This window comes from Phocoena phocoena, chromosome 1 (assembly GCF_963924675.1).
Source record: "Phocoena phocoena chromosome 1, mPhoPho1.1, whole genome shotgun sequence".
Taxonomy (NCBI): domain Eukaryota; kingdom Metazoa; phylum Chordata; class Mammalia; order Artiodactyla; family Phocoenidae; genus Phocoena; species Phocoena phocoena.
The window spans coordinates 109,716,414-109,736,214 of NC_089219.1; the positions used below are offsets into that span (position 1 = coordinate 109,716,414).

Here is a 19,801-nt window from a genome sequence, read left to right on the forward strand (position 1 = left end):
GTGTCTATAGCTATCTCTACCCTGGGACAGGAAGCTCCTCCAGGTTAGGGTTCACCCCCTGACCCTCGTCTCTGTGTCCCCACACCTCAGCCCAGGGTCTGGGATGCACAAGGTCATCAGTAAATGTTTGTTAGACCAAACTGATTGGAGAATCCCTCTTGGGGTGGATGATCCTGGGATCCTGTTTTTCAGTTCTTCAAAATTTTGAGGATAGAAATGACCCCAGGAGAGCAGCAGAACTATCTCTTCCATGACTTCACCCTCATCTTCCCTTAGATTCCAAGCTATGTCTCCTTCATTTGCTTTTGGTTTGGTTGCGGTGGTCCTTCCCCAGTAGATCCTGCCCTCGTTCTCCTAAGGGGAAGAGTTGACCTAGCAGCTAGTGCCAGCAAAATTACCCTTCGTCTTGGGCATGTGCTAGGCTTGTGTGGTGGATTCTCCCTAATTCATTTTGCTTTGGCTGGAGGTAAGACTTTCACTGCCTGAGCTCACATCTGGCTGGTGGGAGGTGCTTTGTCTAGTGACTGAAGAACCTAATGTGTTCAGAGCCCGGAGGTCCAGGCACCTTGTTTACACAAAACGGCAGTCGGCAGTCGTATGATGACTAATCAGGCTTTGGGTTGGAAAGAACTGCAGCAAATGCCGCTTCCCCTTTTGATTTATGTTGTGTCAGACCTTGTCAGGATCCCCGAGGGGCAAAGGAAACTCTTTGTTTATGGCAGACAGCAGCTTGTATTTCCTGGGCTGCGAGGAATGTGCCTGCACATTTTCCAGTCTGCTGAAAGGTTTTAGCCTGGGGTTTCTTTCCTCCTCCCAACAAGGCTAGATAGAGTATTCCCCCTCAAGGCTGCACATGTTTCTCTACTCCCTCTTTTCTCCATTTTCCCACAGAGCACTAGATGTCTTTTTTTTTTCTTTTCTCCCTTCCTTCCTTCCTTCCTTCCTTTTTCTTCTTCCTCTTCCTCCCCCCTTCTCTCTCTCTCTCTTTCTTTCTAAGATTTGAACTCTTAGAAGAATAATGTTTCAAAAATATATGATACTAAAAAAAATGATACAAATGAACTTATATACAAAACAGAAATAGACCCACAGACATAGAAAACAAACTATGGTTACCAAAGGGGAAAGCAGGGAGGAGGGATAAATTTAGGAGTTTAGGATGAAAATATACACACTACTATATATAAAATAGATAACCAACAAGGACCTACTGTATAGCACAGGGAACTATAATCAATATTTTTAAATAATCTATAAGGGAAAAGAATATGAAAAAGAATAGATCTATATATGTATAACTGAGTCACTTTGCTGTACACCTGAAACTAACACAAGACTGTAAATCAGTTATACTTCAATTAAAAAAAAAAAAACAAGGAGAAGAATGTTTCAAAGTTGATTGCTTAGGACTGTTTTCACTACCAATTTTATTTTTCTTTGAATAGGTGGTGCTAGAAAAGCCAAATGGCTTAAGTCAAGGTCCCCTGACCCCACATAGCAGCCCACCCGAGGTAGGTAACAGGGAAAATAGTGGTAACTACTGCTTGGCCAAGAGGCAGGAAATAATCCTTCCTGATCCTTTTGTTTATTGCTTTCTCTCTCTCACTAAATATGAGAGTAATATTTACTTGCTGTAAAAATTCAAACAAAGGAGAAATATATAAAGCGGAAATTTTCCTTCCCCAATCCCACTCCTTGAAAGTATTCAAGGTTAACAGATTGAAGTGGGTGGGTCCTTTTATTTATTTAATTTATTTTTTTTTTGGCCTTGCTGCGTGGCTTGTGGGGTCTTAGTTCCCTGACCAGGGATCGAACCCACACCCCTGGCAGTGAAAGCGCAGGGTCCTAACTGGACCGCCAGGGAATTCCCGTGGGTGGGTCCTTTTAGAGCAGTGCTTCTCGGCCTTCATTGCCCATTAGGATGGCCTTGGGAGCTTTAAAGGATGCAATATCCGTGTGCCATCCCTAGAGACTGTAATTTAACTAGTCTGAAGTGTGGCCTATGCATCAGGACTTTTAAAAGCTCTTCATGTGATTCTAATATTTAGCCTATTAGTTCTAATATTCTAGTCTAAAGTTCTAGAGTGTTTTTCTATACACAGACAACCATATTTAAAAGCCCTATGTATCTGTGTGTATACACTAATATATACACATGCACTATATATGCATACATGGATAAATGTCTGTATATAATATGCACATACTTTTCACAATTCCAGTTGTGATAAATACATTATTTCTTGCTTGCTTTTTTATTTTTTTAAGCTGAAAAGTATATATAGCCTTCTTTCCATATTTGTATGTGTAAATCTATCTCATTCTCTTGAATGACAAAGTATTTCCTTCCGTAGCTGTACTTTCTTTCCCCGCCCCAACTTTATTGAAGTCTAATTGACAAATGAACATGGCTGTACTTTTTTTTAAATGACATTTGTTATTATATATTTTGTGATTACATAATAATTTAAGACACACATATTGTAGAAAATTAGGGAAATTCAGAAACACAGAAAAGTTGAAAGAAGGAAAAAATATCAATTGTAATCTACCCAGAGAAAAACCAGTTTGGTGAAATTTCCTTTGTTTTTCCTTCAGTGCAAATATATATTTATGATGTTGAGATTAGACTGTATATAGCATTTCGTTGCATTTGTTTCTTTGCTTGGGCAGGTATATTTTTGGATTAGGTTTGTTTGACTCTCAAGTGCAGAGCTGAATCAGACCTTCCCATCAGTTCAGGGCTCATTATCATCATTGGTCCCATAAAGACCTCTCACTGCTTTCACTTTTTTTTTTTTGTCTCCCCCACCAAAAGGTACTCACTCTAACATATTCAATATATGATTTAAATATGCCTATAAAATGTGATTTTTTTAATTAATTAATTTATTTGTTTTTATTTTTGGTTGTGTTGGGTCTTCGTTGCTGCGTGTGGGCTTTCTCTAGTTGCGACAAGCAGGGGCTACTCTTCGTTGCAGTGCACGGGCTTCTCATTGAGGTGGCTTCTCTTGTTGTGGAGCACAGGCTCTAGGCACGCGGGCTTAGTAGTTGTGGCACGCAGGCTCAGTAGTTGTGGCGCACGGGCTTAGTTGCTCCGTGGCATGTGGGATCTTCCCGGGCCAGGGATTGAACCCGTGTCCCCTGCATTGGCAGGCGGATTCTTAACCACTCCACCACCAGGGAAGCCCGTTTTTAATTTTCATAATGGACTTGTGCTGTATTTCTGTTTTTTCCTTTTTTTGTCCAACACCATGTTTTTAGGCTCTATCTATGTTGCTGTGTTAAAATCTGATTTGTTGTCTCTAGCTCCTGCATGTAAAGTTTTATAACTGCCTTTTTTTCTCTTCATACTGTATCATTAAATTTTTCCTTATCATCAGAGTCTTATGAGAATGCCATTTGAAATAAACACATAACAGTTGTGCTCCAGGAGGAGCCTTTTCAAACGTTCTCACCTGCCCAGCAGCATAGGTGCAGACATAGGGGAACTGACCAGATAACTTACTGACGGCTGGATTTGGAATGTTGTGATTCTAGCCACTTACTTTAGATGTGCAGTTTGGATGTTTCCCTTCCCCGAATCACCATATTTGGCAAATATGCTGTTGGCAACAAGTTATAATAACACCTGGCACTATCTGTTCAGCCTTTCTTCTCACAGGCTCCAAGCCCTACCGGATATTATCTTAGTTTTGAGGCAGGCTATAAGGCAGGGCGTGGTAAGGAGTCTTTTCCCTGCTTTCCAGATAGAGAAACAAGGCCCACAGGACTCAGTGATAACACAGCCACCCAGGGACCCTGTCCCCTCCTTCCAGCTGAGCTCTGTGCTCTGGTTTGAAGGTGCTGCTATTTCCCGCTGTGCAAGACGGGGAGGGACTTTTCTGTCAGACTCAAGGGAACTGGTAACTGAATTGCAGCAGAGATGGAGGCGAGAGCATACATGCCAGTTTGGGTGTGCCTGGGGGAGAGGCTCACAGTAACCTCAGTGAGACACTTTTTCCTCCATCGAATCAGATTCCTGAACTTATTGGGTGCTTTTGCCTTAAGCTGCCCATCTGTCAGTAACCCTTTATCTGCTGATCTCTGTGCTAAGTGCAGAGAACCACAAAAGATGTGCCTTTGGGACATGCCCCTCATGATGAATGTGGCACAGTCCCTGCCCTTGGGGAACTGTAGTCCAAAGCGAAACATGGTTGCTGCTCTCAGAGAGCTCTAGTCTGATGGAAGCAGGACAGACACATGAGAACGGCATAAACATACCTGTTCATTAATCAGTTGATACATGTATAAAGATTACTACAGTGTGTCCTAAAATAATCAGGTGATTGGAAACTAGTTGAGTTCTTTAAGGTATGAGAGTGTTTTCCTATGAATAACTCAGAACTCCTTGGTGCCTATGACTGACTAACTCTCCCCTTGTGCGATGTGAATTCTTTTGTGAGGGTGGTCTGAGCAAGATGGTCCAAACAAGTGTGCGTTGTTGGGGGGACCTTGTCTTACCAAGTCACAAACACAGTAACTTCACCTTCCCTTCCCTCCTCTGGCTGCAGGTGGACACCTATATAGATGAAGATGTCGAGAGCTTGAGGAGGACCGTGCAGGACTTGCTTGTCAAGCTGCAGGAGGCTGAGCGGCAGCACCAGTCAGACCGTGTGGATTTTGAGGTGAGATTTGGGATCTGGGGAGAAGGTGCCCTAAGGGCTGGGCCACTGGATACAGGTGCAGATGAAGTCTTCCTGGCTGGAGTGCCATCAACTGGAAAGGCTAGGCTTTGCGGCCTGGAGCACTTCCTGTCTGCTTTGCCCTTTCCTGGATATCTATAGTTTTTGTTGTCTAAGGCTAACTCTTGAGTCTCTGCTCTATTGGAGCAGAGTGGTGATGCTGGTCTGGGAGAGCAGGTACTTCAGGAGTCCTTTCTATAAGGACTGCTGGGCTCTAGGCACCATGCAGGCAAGGATTGTTGCTGTCAGGTTCACCACTGCATCCCCAGTGTCTGGGACAACACTTGGCATCAGGTGAGTGCCTCTTAAGTGTGGACAGGATGAGTGGATGAATTGGTGTGGTCTTAGGAAGAACTGTGCCAATGGAGTCAGGGGACTTTAGATCAAGACTTGGCTTTACAACACAGAGCTCTGTGATCTTTTTTTTGAAATTGAAGTATAGTTGATTTCACGTGTACAGCAAAGTGATTCAGTTATATACACACATATATATATATATACACACATATATATATATTCTTTTTCAGATTCTTTTCCATTATAGATTATTTCAAGGTATTGAATATAGTTCCCTGGGCTATACAGTAGGTCCGTGCTGTTTATCTACAGTATATATAGTAGTAGTATTGGTTAATCCCAAATTCCCAATTTATCCCTACTCCTGCCCATAGCTCTGTGATCTTGAGTGAGTATCTCAATTATTGTTATAAAAGTAATACTAGGTTATTGTAGAAGATTAAAAAATATATAAAAATCTCTATATAGAGAAAGCCCCCCACTATTAAAAGTATGTGACGTCTTCCATGCTTTCCAGACAATTCTTTGGGTATAAGATGAGGTGCACTGGGCAAACAGAGCAGTTTTCCTAGCTGCTCTGTGTGAGAGTAACCTTCTGTTATCTGGTATTGTTCACCCACACGTAAAGTACTTTTTAGATCAGAAATATGTAATCATAGGATTCTGCCCTGCCCAGGCTTGCCAGGGTCTGGTGGAAAGAGGAATCCCAGCCTGAACTCTTCTGTTTTATCGACTAAGAGAGAGAATTTTTTTTTTTTAGGCCACACCATGCGGCTTGCAGGACCTTAGTTCCCTGACCAGGGATCGAACCCGGGCCCCCGGCAGTGGAGGCGTGGAGTCCTAACCACTGGACCGCCAGGGAATTCCCTAAGAGAGGGAATTTTGAGAGGTGTATTGAGGGTGAGGACGAAGGGCAGTGAGAGTGATCAACTGCCTCAAGAGTAGTCGAAGTCTTACCTGAGTGAGTAGTTTAACCTCCCTAACCATCAGTTTCAACTTTTGTAAAAAGGGGTCATGAAATATACCTCACAGGTTTGATGTATGGATTGAGTGAGGTAATATATGTAAGTATATTTATTATTCAAAAGGGTTTTAGAAATAAAAAATATCCTATATTTTTCTTAGTGATCAATTTAACACATGGGTTTTCTTATCCTAAATAATTTGGGCTTAGGGTAATACTAAGATTAGTTTGTCTCAGAACAGAGTAGCTGTGCAGTAAGGGAGTTTGTTGTATCTATTTCAGATTCCACAATTTGTATAATTTGGTTGACAATGAATTGGTTCAATGACCGGCTGTTCCTTACCTTATTGGAGTAGAACAGGAGGAAGGGGAGGTCGAGGCTGTAGCACTGACCAGACTGTGAATTTTAGAAAGAAGTTTCTACATTGAGAGACACTGTGAAGTACTGGTTGGTTTTGGCAGCATACGGGGGGCTCTGCTGGCCCTGGGTTTCAAAGCTTGAGCAAAAGTGTCCTGAGTAAAAGCCCAAGGCTAGAAGACCCCTGACAGCTGTTAACCACACGCCCATGGCTTCTTACAGGGGGCTGCCCTTTAACCCCAAGGCATGCAGCACCCACCTACAATAGGAGATGCTCCTTGGGTTTCTCCCACTGTTGGGGTAGGTCACCACACCCTCTTATGATTAAGAGGTTCCCTTAGGGCAGAGCTGGCTGGAGCTATGGGACTGATGTGGCAGAGGACTGTGTTGTTTTCCTTTGTGATCCTACAGCTGGGTGTGAGGATCATCTGTGGCCCGTTAATGCTGTACTCCGAGCACACATCAACCTGGGTGCAATGTTTGTGTACAGAAATGAGAGGCCTTATTTTTTTTTTTTTTTTGTGGTATGCAGGCCTCTCACTGTTGTGGCCCCTCCCGTTGCAGAGCACAGGCTCCGGATGCGCAGGCTCAGCGGCCATGGCTCACGGGCCCAGCCGCTCCGCGGCATGTGGGATCTTCCCGGACCGGGGCACGAACCCGCGTCCCCTGCATCGGCAGGCGGGCTCTCCACCACTGCGCCACCAGGGAAGCCCGAGAGGCCTTATTTTTACATTCCCGCCCATGGGGTTGGCCTGTTCCAGGCTAATATGAGACATTTGAAGGCTTTCCTCTGTCTCTCCTGGTGAATTAGACTTTCTGGTCTCCTTTTCTGAATATGCGGGGTGGGAAGGGCAAGGTTGTCAATTACCATGAGGAAAACCTCATGGTTTCCCGTTCTACTGGCTCCTGGCTGTTAGGAGGGATTTGCCTTGAGTTTGCTCTGGACAGAGCTGTGTGCGGCACGGACACATCCCATCACACATCATCCTGTGCTTTGCTTTCTCCTCCTTGATTCTGGCTTGGGAGGTGCCAGACAGACTGGTGGCTGGTGTGCTGTTTTACCAGGTCTGGTTAGGCTTTCCGGAGGCTACTTGGATTCTTTTTTAGTAACTGACTGGGGAGTCAGTGTGGGGTATCTGGGAAGCATTGAAATGGATGATGAAGTAACTGGGTTCTGTCGTTCATTGGCTGTGTAACCTTGAATAGGTCAGTTGATTTTTAGTTGTGAAAGGAGAGGGTTGGACTAGATGACCATCAGTTCCATTCATGATGTTATGGAGCAGTGGCTGTGTGCTCGGTGTTGTGCTGAGCTCTGGAAAGGTAACGGTGCCCAAGGTCTCCGCCGTCATGAAGTTGATTGTCTCCTGGGGGGTGCACACAAGTGACCGGGCAAAATCTGCTCAGTGCTATAAGAGGGAAGGGCTGTGTCTTCTGTGGGCACACAAGGAAGGGCTTCTCACCCGAGCTCAGAGCTCCCTAGAAGAAGGGGTGTCTAAGCTGAGACCTGAAGGATGACTGGAGTTGGCAAAATGCATGTAGGCGGAAAGGAGGCAAGTTCTTACCTTTTCACTACAAGTTCTGCTTCTCTCCTTTCCAAATTGGCTTATCATCTTTGACAAAGAGCAAATTCTTCCCGGTGCTAGTAGCCCTTCTGGGTGCCATTTTGGCCTTTCCGGTATTGCTGGGAGTGAGGACGAGGAAGAGTGGGAGACAGAAGGAAGGACATGACGATCTCCTCCCCTGGATTTTTTGTGTTTGCACAAGGAGGAAAGCTGAAACACTGGGTTAAGCTTGGGTGGCACTGGAGGGCTGGTGGGGATGTTGACGAAGTCATCCATCTGGAAACAGGTGCTTGTGGGTTCCAGGTGTCACTCTAAAGTAGAGCTTGATCAACTCTGTGACAATTAACCCTGCAAGTGGAGTTAATCTGCTAGTCTCCTGAGTGGTCCTGGAACAGTGAGTGGGAGACAGCGGTGTGCTCATCAGGGTTGCCTCCCTCCTCCCATCACTGCACCCAGATTCCTGGTTTTTTTGTTTTTAATATTTATTTATTTATTTGGCTGTGCTGGGTCTTAGTTGCGGTGTGTGGGATTTTTAGCTGTGGCGTGTGGGATCTTTAGCTGCGGCATATGAACGCTTAGTTGCAGCATGTGGGATCTAGTTCCCTGGCCAGGGATCGAACCCGGGCCCCCTGCATTGAGGACACGGAGTCTTAGCCACTGAACCACCAGGGCAATCCCCCTCCGGGTTTTTTTTTTCTAAGGTTTTTATCCATGTTTGTCCCTCTGCCTGCTTAACGCATCCCCATCCTCTGTCACAGGTCACACTCAGTCGGTACCAGAGAGAAGCAGAACAGAATCAGGTGGCCCTTCAGAGAGCAGAGGACAGAGTGGAACAGAAGGAGGCGGAAGTCGGGGAGCTGCAGAGATGCTTTCTGGGAATGGAGACGGTAACTGTTGGACTCTTGCTCTTCAGCATTCAGACTCCTGGGCCGGAAGGCACCTGGGGATTGACTGAGGTGGTTGCAGGGACTGTCCTTCTCTGAGTAGCTCCAGAAAATCACATTTCATAGCTTCCTTTGGCAAATACCTTCAAGGACCTTTCAGCCCTTAAGCAATGGGAAGGTCTTTCTCTGTCTAACTTAGCCCTTGACAACTAGAGTTGAACCCATTTCCATTTCAGGCGGGTTCTTGTATAGCTGCCCTTTGGCCTTTGAAGATGGTTCTTCAGGAGCCACTCAGCCTGGTTTCTTTGGGACTGGTAGCCATAGTTGGCAGGGGGGCCTGGATAATGCAGGGCCGGACTCTCCCTCTGGGCAGCTGGGTGAGGCTGAGAAGTTTCTATGTGCTGGGGTGGGAAGGGTTATCCCGGACAGGGGAGAGTGCCCCATCAAACCAGCTTGGGCTGCTGCTCTTTGGCAGCTGTCCCAAGCCCAGCAGGGGCTGACTGCCAGCCCTAGCGCCCATCTCACCCCAAACACAGGAACTGTCGCCATCTCATCTTAGATTTTCTTCCCTTTGGCCCATCCAGGAGCATCAGGCCTTACTGGCAAAGGTCAGGGAAAGGGAGACAGCTCTGGAGGAACTTCGGAGCAAGAAGGTTGACTGCCAAGCAGAACAAGAAAAGTAAGGACTCTGGTTCACTGTGAGGTTGGGGTGCAGGGAAGGGAGGGCACAGACCTGGGGAGGAAGCTGGTGCTGATGTCAGATTTTCCAGCTCTGACTCACCATGTGTCTGCTCAGTGTGGGGCCCTGCCCAGGGAGATACTGTTGGGGAGGCTGCCGTCTCCAAGGAGCTCATTTTCCAGGGAGTAATAACCTGAAGAAAGGGCTTCTACAGTTTTAGAGCCAGGGTCAAGCAGGAGCTGGTAAAGTGTCTGCCGTTGTGGCACATCATTCCTTGGTTGTCATACTGGATGTGGAAGTGGTATTATTACACCACAGCTTACTCCCCCCCTAAACAAAAACCAACTGTAAATTATCTGAGGGTAAAATTGAATACTTTCCTCACAAGTCGTGCTGATGAAAATAAAATGAGCAGCTTCGTGGAGAGCTACTGAACTTCTTTCATCTGAACCATCTCAGAAACTGAGACCCACCTGTCAGCAGTGGCATCTAGGGGATCTCTGAGATCCTTTCTACTCCAGGCTTAGAGGATTTTGCGAATTCCCTCTGATCAGGGGGGATCAGAGGCCCCAGACCAGTGAAACCTACAGGGCAAAGATTGAGCCATTCTTGGACCTTCACAAATTTAGAAATTTTTTACACTGTTGGCAAGTAATATAGAAGATCTCAGATGGTAAATCAAATTTTTTAAAATAAATTTATTTATTTTGGGCTGCATTGGGTCTTCATTGCTGCACATGGGCTTTCTCTAGTTGCGGCGAGCGGGGGCTACTCGTCATTGCAGTGCGTGGGCTTCTCATTGCGGTGGCTTCTCTTGTGGCGGAGCATGCTCTCCAGTTATGGCGGGCAGGCTCAGTAGTTGTGGCTCACAGGCTCTAGAGCGCAGGCTCAGTAGTTGTGGTGCACAGGCTTAGTTGCTCTGCGGCATGTGGGATCTTCCTGGACCAGCAATCGAACCTGTGTTCCCTGCATTGGCACGTGGATTCTTAACCACTGCGCCACCAGGGAAGTCCCGGTAAATCAAATTTAACATTAGTATATTGGTCTGGACTTCATTGTATAAGTTGGACCTTTCTAAGTTCAACAGACATTACCTGAAGGGCCTTCTAAGGAATTCCAAGATGAACCGACACAATCCTTGCCTTCTTGGACCCCTCAGTCTTCTGGGGGGTCCTTTTTTCTCCTTGGGATATCCTTGATCTAGGCCTGCCTGGCATGAAAAATGCAGACATCTTATTGTAGCCTTCTTTCAGACTTCACAGCAGAATTGCTTGATTTTTTTTTTTTAATTTTTGTATACATTTATTTATTTATTTCTGGCTGCATTGGGTCTTTGTTGCTGTGCGTGGGCTTTCTCTAGTTGCGGCGAGAGGGGGCTACTCTTCATTGTGGCGCACGGGCTTCTCATTGTGGTGGCTTCTCTTGTTGCGGAGCATGGACTCTAGGCGCACGGGCTTCATTAGTTGAGGCACGGGGGCTCAGTAGTTGTGGCTCAAGGGCTCTAGAGTGCAGGCTCAGTAGTTGTGGTGCACGGGCTCAGTAGTTGTGGCGCACAGGCTTAGTTGCTCCATGGCATGTGGGATCGTCCTGGACCAGGGCTCGAACCCGTGTCCCCTGCATTGGCAGGTGGATTCTTAACCACCGCGCCACCAGGGAAGCCCCAGAATTGCTTTAAATTACTCAGCACTCCCTCCTCAATGGTGGAGGTGCTCATGGGCAGGAGACTGAGTGGAAGGAGCAGGAGAAACACAAAAGACCAAGACTTGGGGATGGCAAATGACAGCTATGCATCATAAATGCTGATTTTCTAAATAAAAGGAGACTGAGTAATAGGGCACTGGAGAGCTGAGGGTGACAACTTAGAATGTTTGAAGCTTAGGAAGGATGAGTTTGGAGGCTCAGATTGCACTGCCCCCCACGCCGAGCACTGCCCATCTTCTAGCAGTGGGCGCTTGTCTGTTTCCTCAGGCAGACCCAGAGGGTAATGGGTACCAGCAATTCTTCAGCGCTCTGAACTCCTGGACTCCCCAGCCGCCTGACCTTTGGAGATCTTGGCCCAGTTTGCTTAGAAGAGGCAAAGGAAGCAGCAGTGGCTGGGAATCAGGAGACTTAGAAATGGACTTGTGTGAAGAGGCTTTAAGGGTCCTCAAATCTTATCTCCCTCTTGATATAAAATCCCTGCCAAAGCTTGATGGTCTAGGGTATCATAATCCCAGCTTGTACTTGAATCTTTCCAGGAAGGAGGAGTTCATTACACACGAGGCAGTCCACTTTCTGACAACTTTAATAGTGAAAAAGTCTTTCCTGTATTAATATAAGAACTCCTTCCTTGAAACATCTACCTATTGGCTCTAGTTTTATCTGTAGAACTATCCAGAATGACTTATCCTTTCTAACCTTTCCGAGCCTCAGTTCCCTTATTTGGACTAGATGATCTCTAGTGATGCTTCTGATGTGTTGTTCTAAGGTGTCCCACCACCTCCTCCTTACAGCAGACCACTGGGGAATCAGGCAGAGGGAATCATGCCTGATCGAAAGCCCCTGAGCCCAAGGTCCTTACTGTGACTGGGTGGAGAAAGCATCTTTTCCCCTTGCCTCAGCCTTCTGGTCTTAATCCCCAGAGCTGCTAACCTGGAAAAGGAAGTGGCTGGGTTGCGGCAGAAGATCCACCACTTGGATGACATGCTTAAGAGCCAGCAGCGGAAAGTCCGGCAAATGATAGAGCAGGTAAGCAGGGTTAGATCTTACCCTGCTCTGGGTTACCCCCTCTGGAAGTTTCCACATTGTCTAGCCCTGTTTTCCTGTCAAGTCTACACCTTTATTGATTTATTCTCTTGGGTATCTTGGCTTATATTCATTAAGTGTCCCATGAAACATTTATGGCAACCGATGGCTAGGTTAGGGTGATTGGGATTTGCTTTTCTCCCATCTTTCCCCTACTCGTTTGGTTATTTGCCTTGTGCGTTCCCATGGGAGAAGAAGGACAAGGTTATTCTCTCCCACACTTTGAAGAGTGCTGGTAAATGAGTAATTAAGTCCCAGTAAACTCACTTATCTGTGTGTAGATTTTTAGCCTTTGCACCTCATGCACATTTTCTGCCTTCCCTTGCCTGAGCTAGGGTAGGACACTCAGAATATTCCATTTTGTAGAATCGTTTTGAGAATTTAAGATACCCTTATTGGGAGGGCATAGTTGTTGCATATCAGCTCCATGAGGGCTAGGATTTTTCTGTCTTGTTCACTGCTGTTGCCCATTCTCTAGAACAGGGCCTGTCATATGGTAAGCACTCAATAAATATCTCTTGAACCAATACATAATTTGTATTTCCCAAAGTCAAATGGAAGGGGTTTTGAATCATCCATTACTTTGGATTATCAGGGTGGTGTTCCCCTCAAACCCCTGCCCCCACACCTGGGGTAATCAAGAGTTTAACACTCACTGAAACAAGGCTTTTATAGAAAAGCTAAGCCAGCCACGTGAGAGGTGCAAAACTCTGCCCTTTGTCTCTGCTGGCTCCCCCCGCCCCGGCAGCGGGGCGAAGTGCGATGAGTATGTAATGAGTCATTTCAGAACAAGCTCCAGTGTCTGCCATATCTTTGTAGCTCCAGAATTCGAAAGCTGTGATACAGTCAAAGGACACTGTCATCCAGGAGCTCAAGGAGAAGATTGCCTACCTGGAAGCCGAGGTGTGTGTTCTGGGCAGCCCTGGGAAGGGAGCAGACTCTTGAAGAAAAAACTGGACATAGGGAGGGGGAGATTCTGGAGGGGGTCTCGATCCTGTCTAGCTGCTGCTCGGAAGTGAGTAGCTGGGGTGGTTGGATGATCTTCAGTTCTGCTGAGTGAACATTTTCTAAGACTCTTGAGGGAGTTGCAAACAATGGCAAGACCTGTCCCCACTCTGAAAGGATATATCCTCATGGTGCAAGCCCTGTGCCACATAGCAGCATGGAGGCCGGCCCTTCATTCTGACTATATGGGCTTGGCAGAGGAGCTGACAGTGGAGCTGAGCTTTGAAGGAGGATGCATTCTACGGGTGGAGTCTTCTCCTTGGCTAAGGCGATGGGCTCCATTAGCTAATGAGTTCTTGGTCTGATTTCTACCATACCTCAGGGCCCCTCCTGTCCATTGACTGACTACCTGAGATTGCTTTGCAGCCATTGTGTGAGGGTCCCAGCTAGTGGGGGAGATAAAAAGAAATGGGAGACAGGGTTGTTTATCTCCAGGGAGATTGCAGTCTAGATTTATAGATAAAATACATTTAAAAAATACCTAAGAATACTTTATAGAAAAGCATATGGACGAACATAAGTAAATATCTCAGCAGACTATAGGAAGTTATATGCAGGAAATGTATAGAGAGGATTTACAGGAGAGGATCAGTGCTGCACAGTTATTGAGAGAACGCGCCTTCAGGGAAGGAGGCTGGAGCAAGTAAGTACTGGAGGGAGAGGGCATCCTGGTGGCACACACGGTAGGGGTTGGGGTGACAGCAGCGCACAGAGGTGGAGACCAGAATGAGCTGGTTAAATGTGGCACGGGGCAAACCAGAGGAAGCCCAGTTCTAATCTCATAACTTGTGTTACAGAATTTAGAGATGCACGACCGGATGGAACACCTGATAGAGAAACAGATCACCCATGGCAACTTCAGCACCCAGAACCAGACCAAGACTGAGAACCTGGGCAGGTGAGTGGGCATGAATGGAGTGGGCCCCAGGTAGGAAGTGAAGGAAAGAGGGACAGAGCCGTGGGAAGGAGACCTTTAGTGCCAAGGCCAGGATAAGGCTCTTCTAAATCCAGCTTCATTCTCTCAGTCTCGAATCTGACCCATTCTCCACCTGAACCACTTTCTAACCAGCTTAGAGTAGAGCCTGATACCAGAACCCCAAAGAGGCCCGTGAACAGTGCTAGAGGCGTCTGAAGCCCCTAAAGTCATATGCAAAAATTGTGAATGTATAGTAAGGGCATATTTCCAGGGAGAGGGCCTTTTGTTTCCAAGAGATTCACAAAAAGGTCCAAGACTGAAAAAAAAATCAAGAATCACAGCCATACCCACTCCTAAGGTGTTCAGCTACACCTTCTCTTTTCCCCACCCCTGCCACCAGACAAAAGTACCAGTCCCCTAACCTCTTAGCACTGACAATTACTATGTCAAGGCATGAGAACCGAGATCAGCGGGCCCTGCAGGATGGAATCCAGAGGCAAACTGGAGGGGCGGCTCTGTGAAGGGTGGGCAACAACAGGGCACTCAGCGTTTCCGACTTTCTTTTCAGCGTTAGGATCACCAAGCCCGCCAGCCCAAAGCCCATGCCTCTCATCCGAGTGATGGAAACATGAGCTGAAGGAGACAAGATGCTGCTGTTGCTGGTGCCTCTGGCCTGAGGAGCAGCCCACCACCCCTGGAGGCTGCCGGCCCTGACTTTGACTTCCCAACTGCTCCCTTCATGGTTCCGAACGCCCATCCTCTACGCTGGGCGGACGGGGGATGAGCTCCCCCTCTGGACACTGCAGCCTCTGGAGGCCGGCGATATCCTGCCTACAGGACCCAGGGCAGTAGCCTTATTCCCATAGTTACTATTTTTCTCTGTAGCAGAGCCTCCCTTCTGTTGTAGACTGGAGTTTGTAGCCCGGGCCGGTTATTCTGCCCCAGAAGCCAGGCCCTCCGCAGGTCAGGAGAGGTGACAAGATCTACCTCAGCCCTAGAAGCTGGAGGCACAGATGTCAGCAGTGATTGGAGAGTGGCCCTGGGGCATGAAGTTCCTTCCTTAAACACAGCTCAGTTCTTAGCAACAAACTGTTTGCTTTTTCTAATTGCTCCACCCTCAGCCCATGCTGACCCGGACCTCCTGCAGACAGACAATGGGGCTACCTGTCATGGCCTGTGAACCTCAACTTTGACTGGACGGCCTTGTCTTTTGGGGAGGGGGAATGTCCTTCAGGGAGTAGCTCATAGCAGAAAGGTTCTGTGAGGCCACGGACAGTTACGGGCGACTTCTGTCTGCTGTGAGGACTCCCAGAATATCTTAGGGTTTCCCCCTAAGTTGTGGAGCAAGATACACCTCATTCTTCTCGACTCAGAGCCTAAAAACTGTTTTCACTGGGTTACATCAGTCTCAGCGAAGAAACTCTCATGGTATTTATTTTGCTAAGTTATTGGTGTTTTTGCTTACAACTGATTAAATACCAAGAGTTCAGAGTTCTGCAGCCTTCTCTTGCGGTGTTTGGATTTGCTCTGACAGAGGGAAAAGAGTGTTCCCAGTGGACTTGTCGATTTCAGAATGATGTCATAGTCTTTTTCTCTCTTTCCTGCTGCTTTTCCCTTCCTCCTCCAAACCTCAGGAAGGCAAGTATTGATATATTCGCCCTGAAGCATCTGGGTCTGAGTGTCTGTTGTTTGGGGGAAGAGAGCAATCAGGAGGGATTGAATTCTTCCCTTAACCCCTCTGCACCCCTCTGCTCCACAGTCAGTTTGTTACCCTGGCTCTGAGTGAACCTGCCACTCATCGAGTTTCTTTAGGGCTCTTCCTGCAGCCTTACGGAGGAGATAAGCATCAGAATGTGGTACCGTAGGACACAGAAAAATGAAAAATAAACATTAAATCTTTAAGTTCTACTTGGCTCAAAACCAGAAGCCTTAAGTCTGTGGTTTCTGTGCATCAGGGCTGAGCTCCCATGCTGGCTTTGTCCATCGTGTTCTGGTGTTCTGGTGTTCTTCTCGCCATTCCCATTTGTGAAATGAGGGGGCTGGACCAGATAATCTCCACGAGCCCTTCCAGTTCTGATACTCTTTCCTGTGGGATGTTCTTTGTGGGGTGAATTTAATAAATTATGTTAATGTGTCTCTTTGAGCTCCTGGCCTGGTTCCTTTTCACTTTTCAGGGAGGATGAAAGAGCATAATTTTAGTGCCTCTTGCAGGTGGGCACCCTGCTGTCCACATCTAGGAGGTATGGTGACATCCCCAACACGATGATGTGGGGACTTTGTGGCATTCGGAGGAGTTAGCATGTCTCTGTTAAACAGCTCAGCTCCATAGTCTAGCAGTCCGCATTGCAGGAGGTAGCCTCTAACTTGAGCTCTGACCCTGTCTGGGGTGGTGGCCTTGTGGGATCCCTAAGGTTGGCCACTGAGTGTCTTCCTCAGTTGGAAAAGATCTGCTGACAGACAGAGGTCCTGTGATTACTTAGAGATTTACCAATCAGCACTGGAGGGAGATGACTAACTCCATGTGCTTCGCAGAAATGAAAAGTACTCTGGAAATGCTGACTGCAGCTGTTTGAGGCTTTAGTTTTTGGCTATCTCTAGGCATCATTCAATTAATCCACTGATCATCTTTTTCTTTCTGCCAAAAAATGTAGTTGACTGCAGGGCCCAATGGGGACATAGCTAAATTTACACGAATCTTCCCTGTACCAAAGAAACTAGAAGTGGAACCCCTGTCATCCCTGGCTGCATTTCCTCTCTAGTCCCCTTTCTCCTTCAATCAAAAGAATGTAAATTTTTCTCTTGTGACTTTTCTTCCCCTGTCTGCTTCTCAGCTAATTCACATCCAGGCTTCAGGATGCACTGGATACCTCCTTCCATTCCAGACCTGGGTTTGTCTTCTGACAGCCTGGGTTCTCTTCCTTCTCTGGAAGTCTTGCTTGGCCTGGGTGTATCTAGACTGTGCTTGTTCTCCGAATATTAAGAGGGTGGAAGCAGGGTGCGGTTACCTGAGGTGCCAAGGCGACTGGCTTGCGTGGCTGGAAGGAGACAGGAGCGAGTGAGCCACCGCACAGGAGAGGGAGGCTCTGGGCTGGGTCTCAAGGACATGGTTGGATGAGCAGAGCTTCCATCTGGGGATAATGAGGTGGTCTGGAAACGTTCTGGAGATTAGAACTAGAGCCCTAATGGCAGTTCCCTGGCGGTCCAGTGGTTAGGACTCTGCGCTTTCACTGCCTCAGGCCCGGGTTTGATCCCTGGTCAGGGAACTAAGAGCCCACAAGCCACGTGGCACGGCCGGAAAAAAAAAAAAGAACTAGAGCTCTAAGAGATTCCTGGGACCAAAAAGTGCCCCTGGTGTATATTTCCCCGAGTTTAGTTGTACCACTGCTGAAAGGAACAGGGGCTAAGAAGGGTCTATGGGAAGAAAAAGTAGCTGAGGGAAAGGTAGTTTATATCCTGGCAACTTTTCCATTAGAGATGGAGAATGGGGACTGGAGGAGAACGAAGCAGAGCCCAGGGCCTGAGAAAGGGCGTGGTGAGGAGCTGCTCCTGACTTCAGCAGCCTGTTTATTGCCTGCGTTATGTCATTTGTAAGCCAACTCCTCTGTGCTCCTTTAATATGTTGCAGAGGGAAGATTGAGTTTGACTCCCTGGGACCTTTGCCATGACGGCCTGTTTATTTGAGCTGGGTGTTGAGAGCTGCCCGGACACGCAGCCGTCATCAGCAGGCTGCTATAAACCCGGAGCATCACCCCAACATGGGAGAAGCTTGCAGAAGCACTCCTTGCCTCTGTCCTCCCACCTCTTCATTTGCCCCCTCCCTGAGTAGAAAAAATCCTGACAGGGACATGGTATTTCAACCAAATGGTACATTGGACCTCTTTTTTTTTTTCAGTTTTTAATTTTATTTTACTTTTTACTTTTTTGAAAAAATATCTTTATTGGAGTATAATTGCTTTACAATGGTGTGTTAGTTTCTGCTGTACAACAAAGCGAATCAGCTATAGGTATACGTATATCTCCCTATCCCCTCCCTCTTGCGTCTCCCTCCCACCCTCCCTATCCCACCCTCTAGGTTTTCACAAAGCATCGAGCTGATCTCCTGTGCTCTGCAGCAGCTTCCCACTAGCTATCCATTTTACATTTGGTAGTGTATATATGTCAGTGCTACTCTCTCACTTACTCTTTTTTAAAACTAAGTATCTAAAGCCAAAAATTGATTGGCTTATTTTCAACTCTATTGAAAAAAATTTTGTATTATGAAACGTTCCAAGATGTACTCTGTAAAGATGATTTGACATGACATGGCTTAAAGCAACTTAATTTGACTGAGGAGGGTAATATCCCTTGGGGTAGAAAAGCAAATTTCTGTCTTTAATCAGCTCTTCAATGTGTGTTGCTGTTTTTTGTTGGGCCTCTGCTAATCCCGTGGGCTCCCTCATTCCTCATTGCCAAGTGTTGCGGAGCTTGGGCCTGAGTTTTGTTCAGGCTCTGACCCAACAGCAGATGTTAGCCTAGGGCCCTTGGCCTCTTTTCCATGCTTCGATTTAGGACTCTCACTTCGCAAGGAGAAAGTGTTTCCTATCTTCCCTGTCCCAGTTCTAAGCCCCATGGCCTTGAAACTCAAAGTTGGAGACCTAAATATTCTCTAGCCCCTCTTTCTCCAAGGAAAATCCTTATCTAGCCTGAGGCTAAAGGAGATGTGTTTTTAAAAGGTGAGAAATTTCTAACTCTGTGTGCTCTGTGGGTGGGCAGTGAGACCTACTTTCAACTCTAAAATGTGTGTGGCCTTTCTTCTGGAATCTCTCTTCCTCTGGAGCCCTCTGGGACATGGGATTGAGGGTAGATGGTGGTAGGTTAATTAATTTCCTGACCAGGTATTGGTCGCCAAGTCTTAGACCACAGGATCTCACAAGCTGAGGGGAAGGAAGTCATTTGTCCTCTTGACTTAATCTGTCAATTCAGGAGGGGTATTCTAGGCCAAACTCGCATATGTCTGCAGGAGTTTGAGGACACTTATATCTGTTTTATATCTATTTCTATGTGTTTGTGTTTGAACTGGCCTGCTATGTAAAACATATGATTGTGGGGGAAAATTGGAAAAACACTGATGTTTAGGAAAAACTCAGTTTTTCACCTGTATGTCTCCTTTACTACATACACAGAACACTTCACTTCTGGTCACCAAGTATGTGGGTTTTTTTCCCCCTATAACAGGCAATTCTCTGCAACACCAGCTGGGTGTCCTACAATTTAACTCAATTCTGACACCATCTACCTGGAGATAAGGTTAAGGGCTCAGTCTCAAGAGACTGTCCCTCCCCAACCTCAGATGCCAACTGCAAGTAGCAGGTCCCTAGCTGGACTTTTGTCTGACTTGCCTGCAAACCAGAGGTTCCCACAACCCCCTCCTTGGGTTCGATTAATTTGCTAGAGAGGCTCACAGAACTCAGGGAAACACCTACTTACCTTTACCAGCTTATTAAAGGATATAATAAAGGATGCAGATGAACAGCCAGATGAAGAGATCCATGGGGCAAGGCCTGGGAGGGTCCTGAGTGCAGGAGGTTCAGTCTTGGTGAAGTTGGAGTGCATCACCTTTCCAGTATAAGGATGTGCTCACCCACCTGG

The 19,801-nt window shown here is 46.8% G+C and overlaps 1 protein-coding gene across 3 annotated transcripts in view; it reads left to right on the top strand.

Annotated features, from left to right (window-relative positions):
* The window catches only part of TUFT1 (tuftelin 1), a 43,726-nt gene extending 28,921 nt beyond the window's left edge, over nt 1-14,805 (top strand). For all 3 annotated transcript variants that reach the window (XM_065881780.1, XM_065881790.1, XM_065881771.1), the window contains 8 exons: nt 1,446-1,511; nt 4,554-4,667; nt 8,664-8,792; nt 9,374-9,468; nt 12,090-12,195; nt 13,072-13,155; nt 14,055-14,155; nt 14,742-14,805. In XM_065881780.1, the coding sequence (XP_065737852.1) occupies nt 1,446-1,511; nt 4,554-4,667; nt 8,664-8,792; nt 9,374-9,468; nt 12,090-12,195; nt 13,072-13,155; nt 14,055-14,155; nt 14,742-14,805 (759 nt within the window). The remainder of the gene's footprint in view (nt 1-1,445; nt 1,512-4,553; nt 4,668-8,663; nt 8,793-9,373; nt 9,469-12,089; nt 12,196-13,071; nt 13,156-14,054; nt 14,156-14,741) is intronic.
* Nucleotides 14,806-19,801: the final 4,996 nt, after the last annotated feature.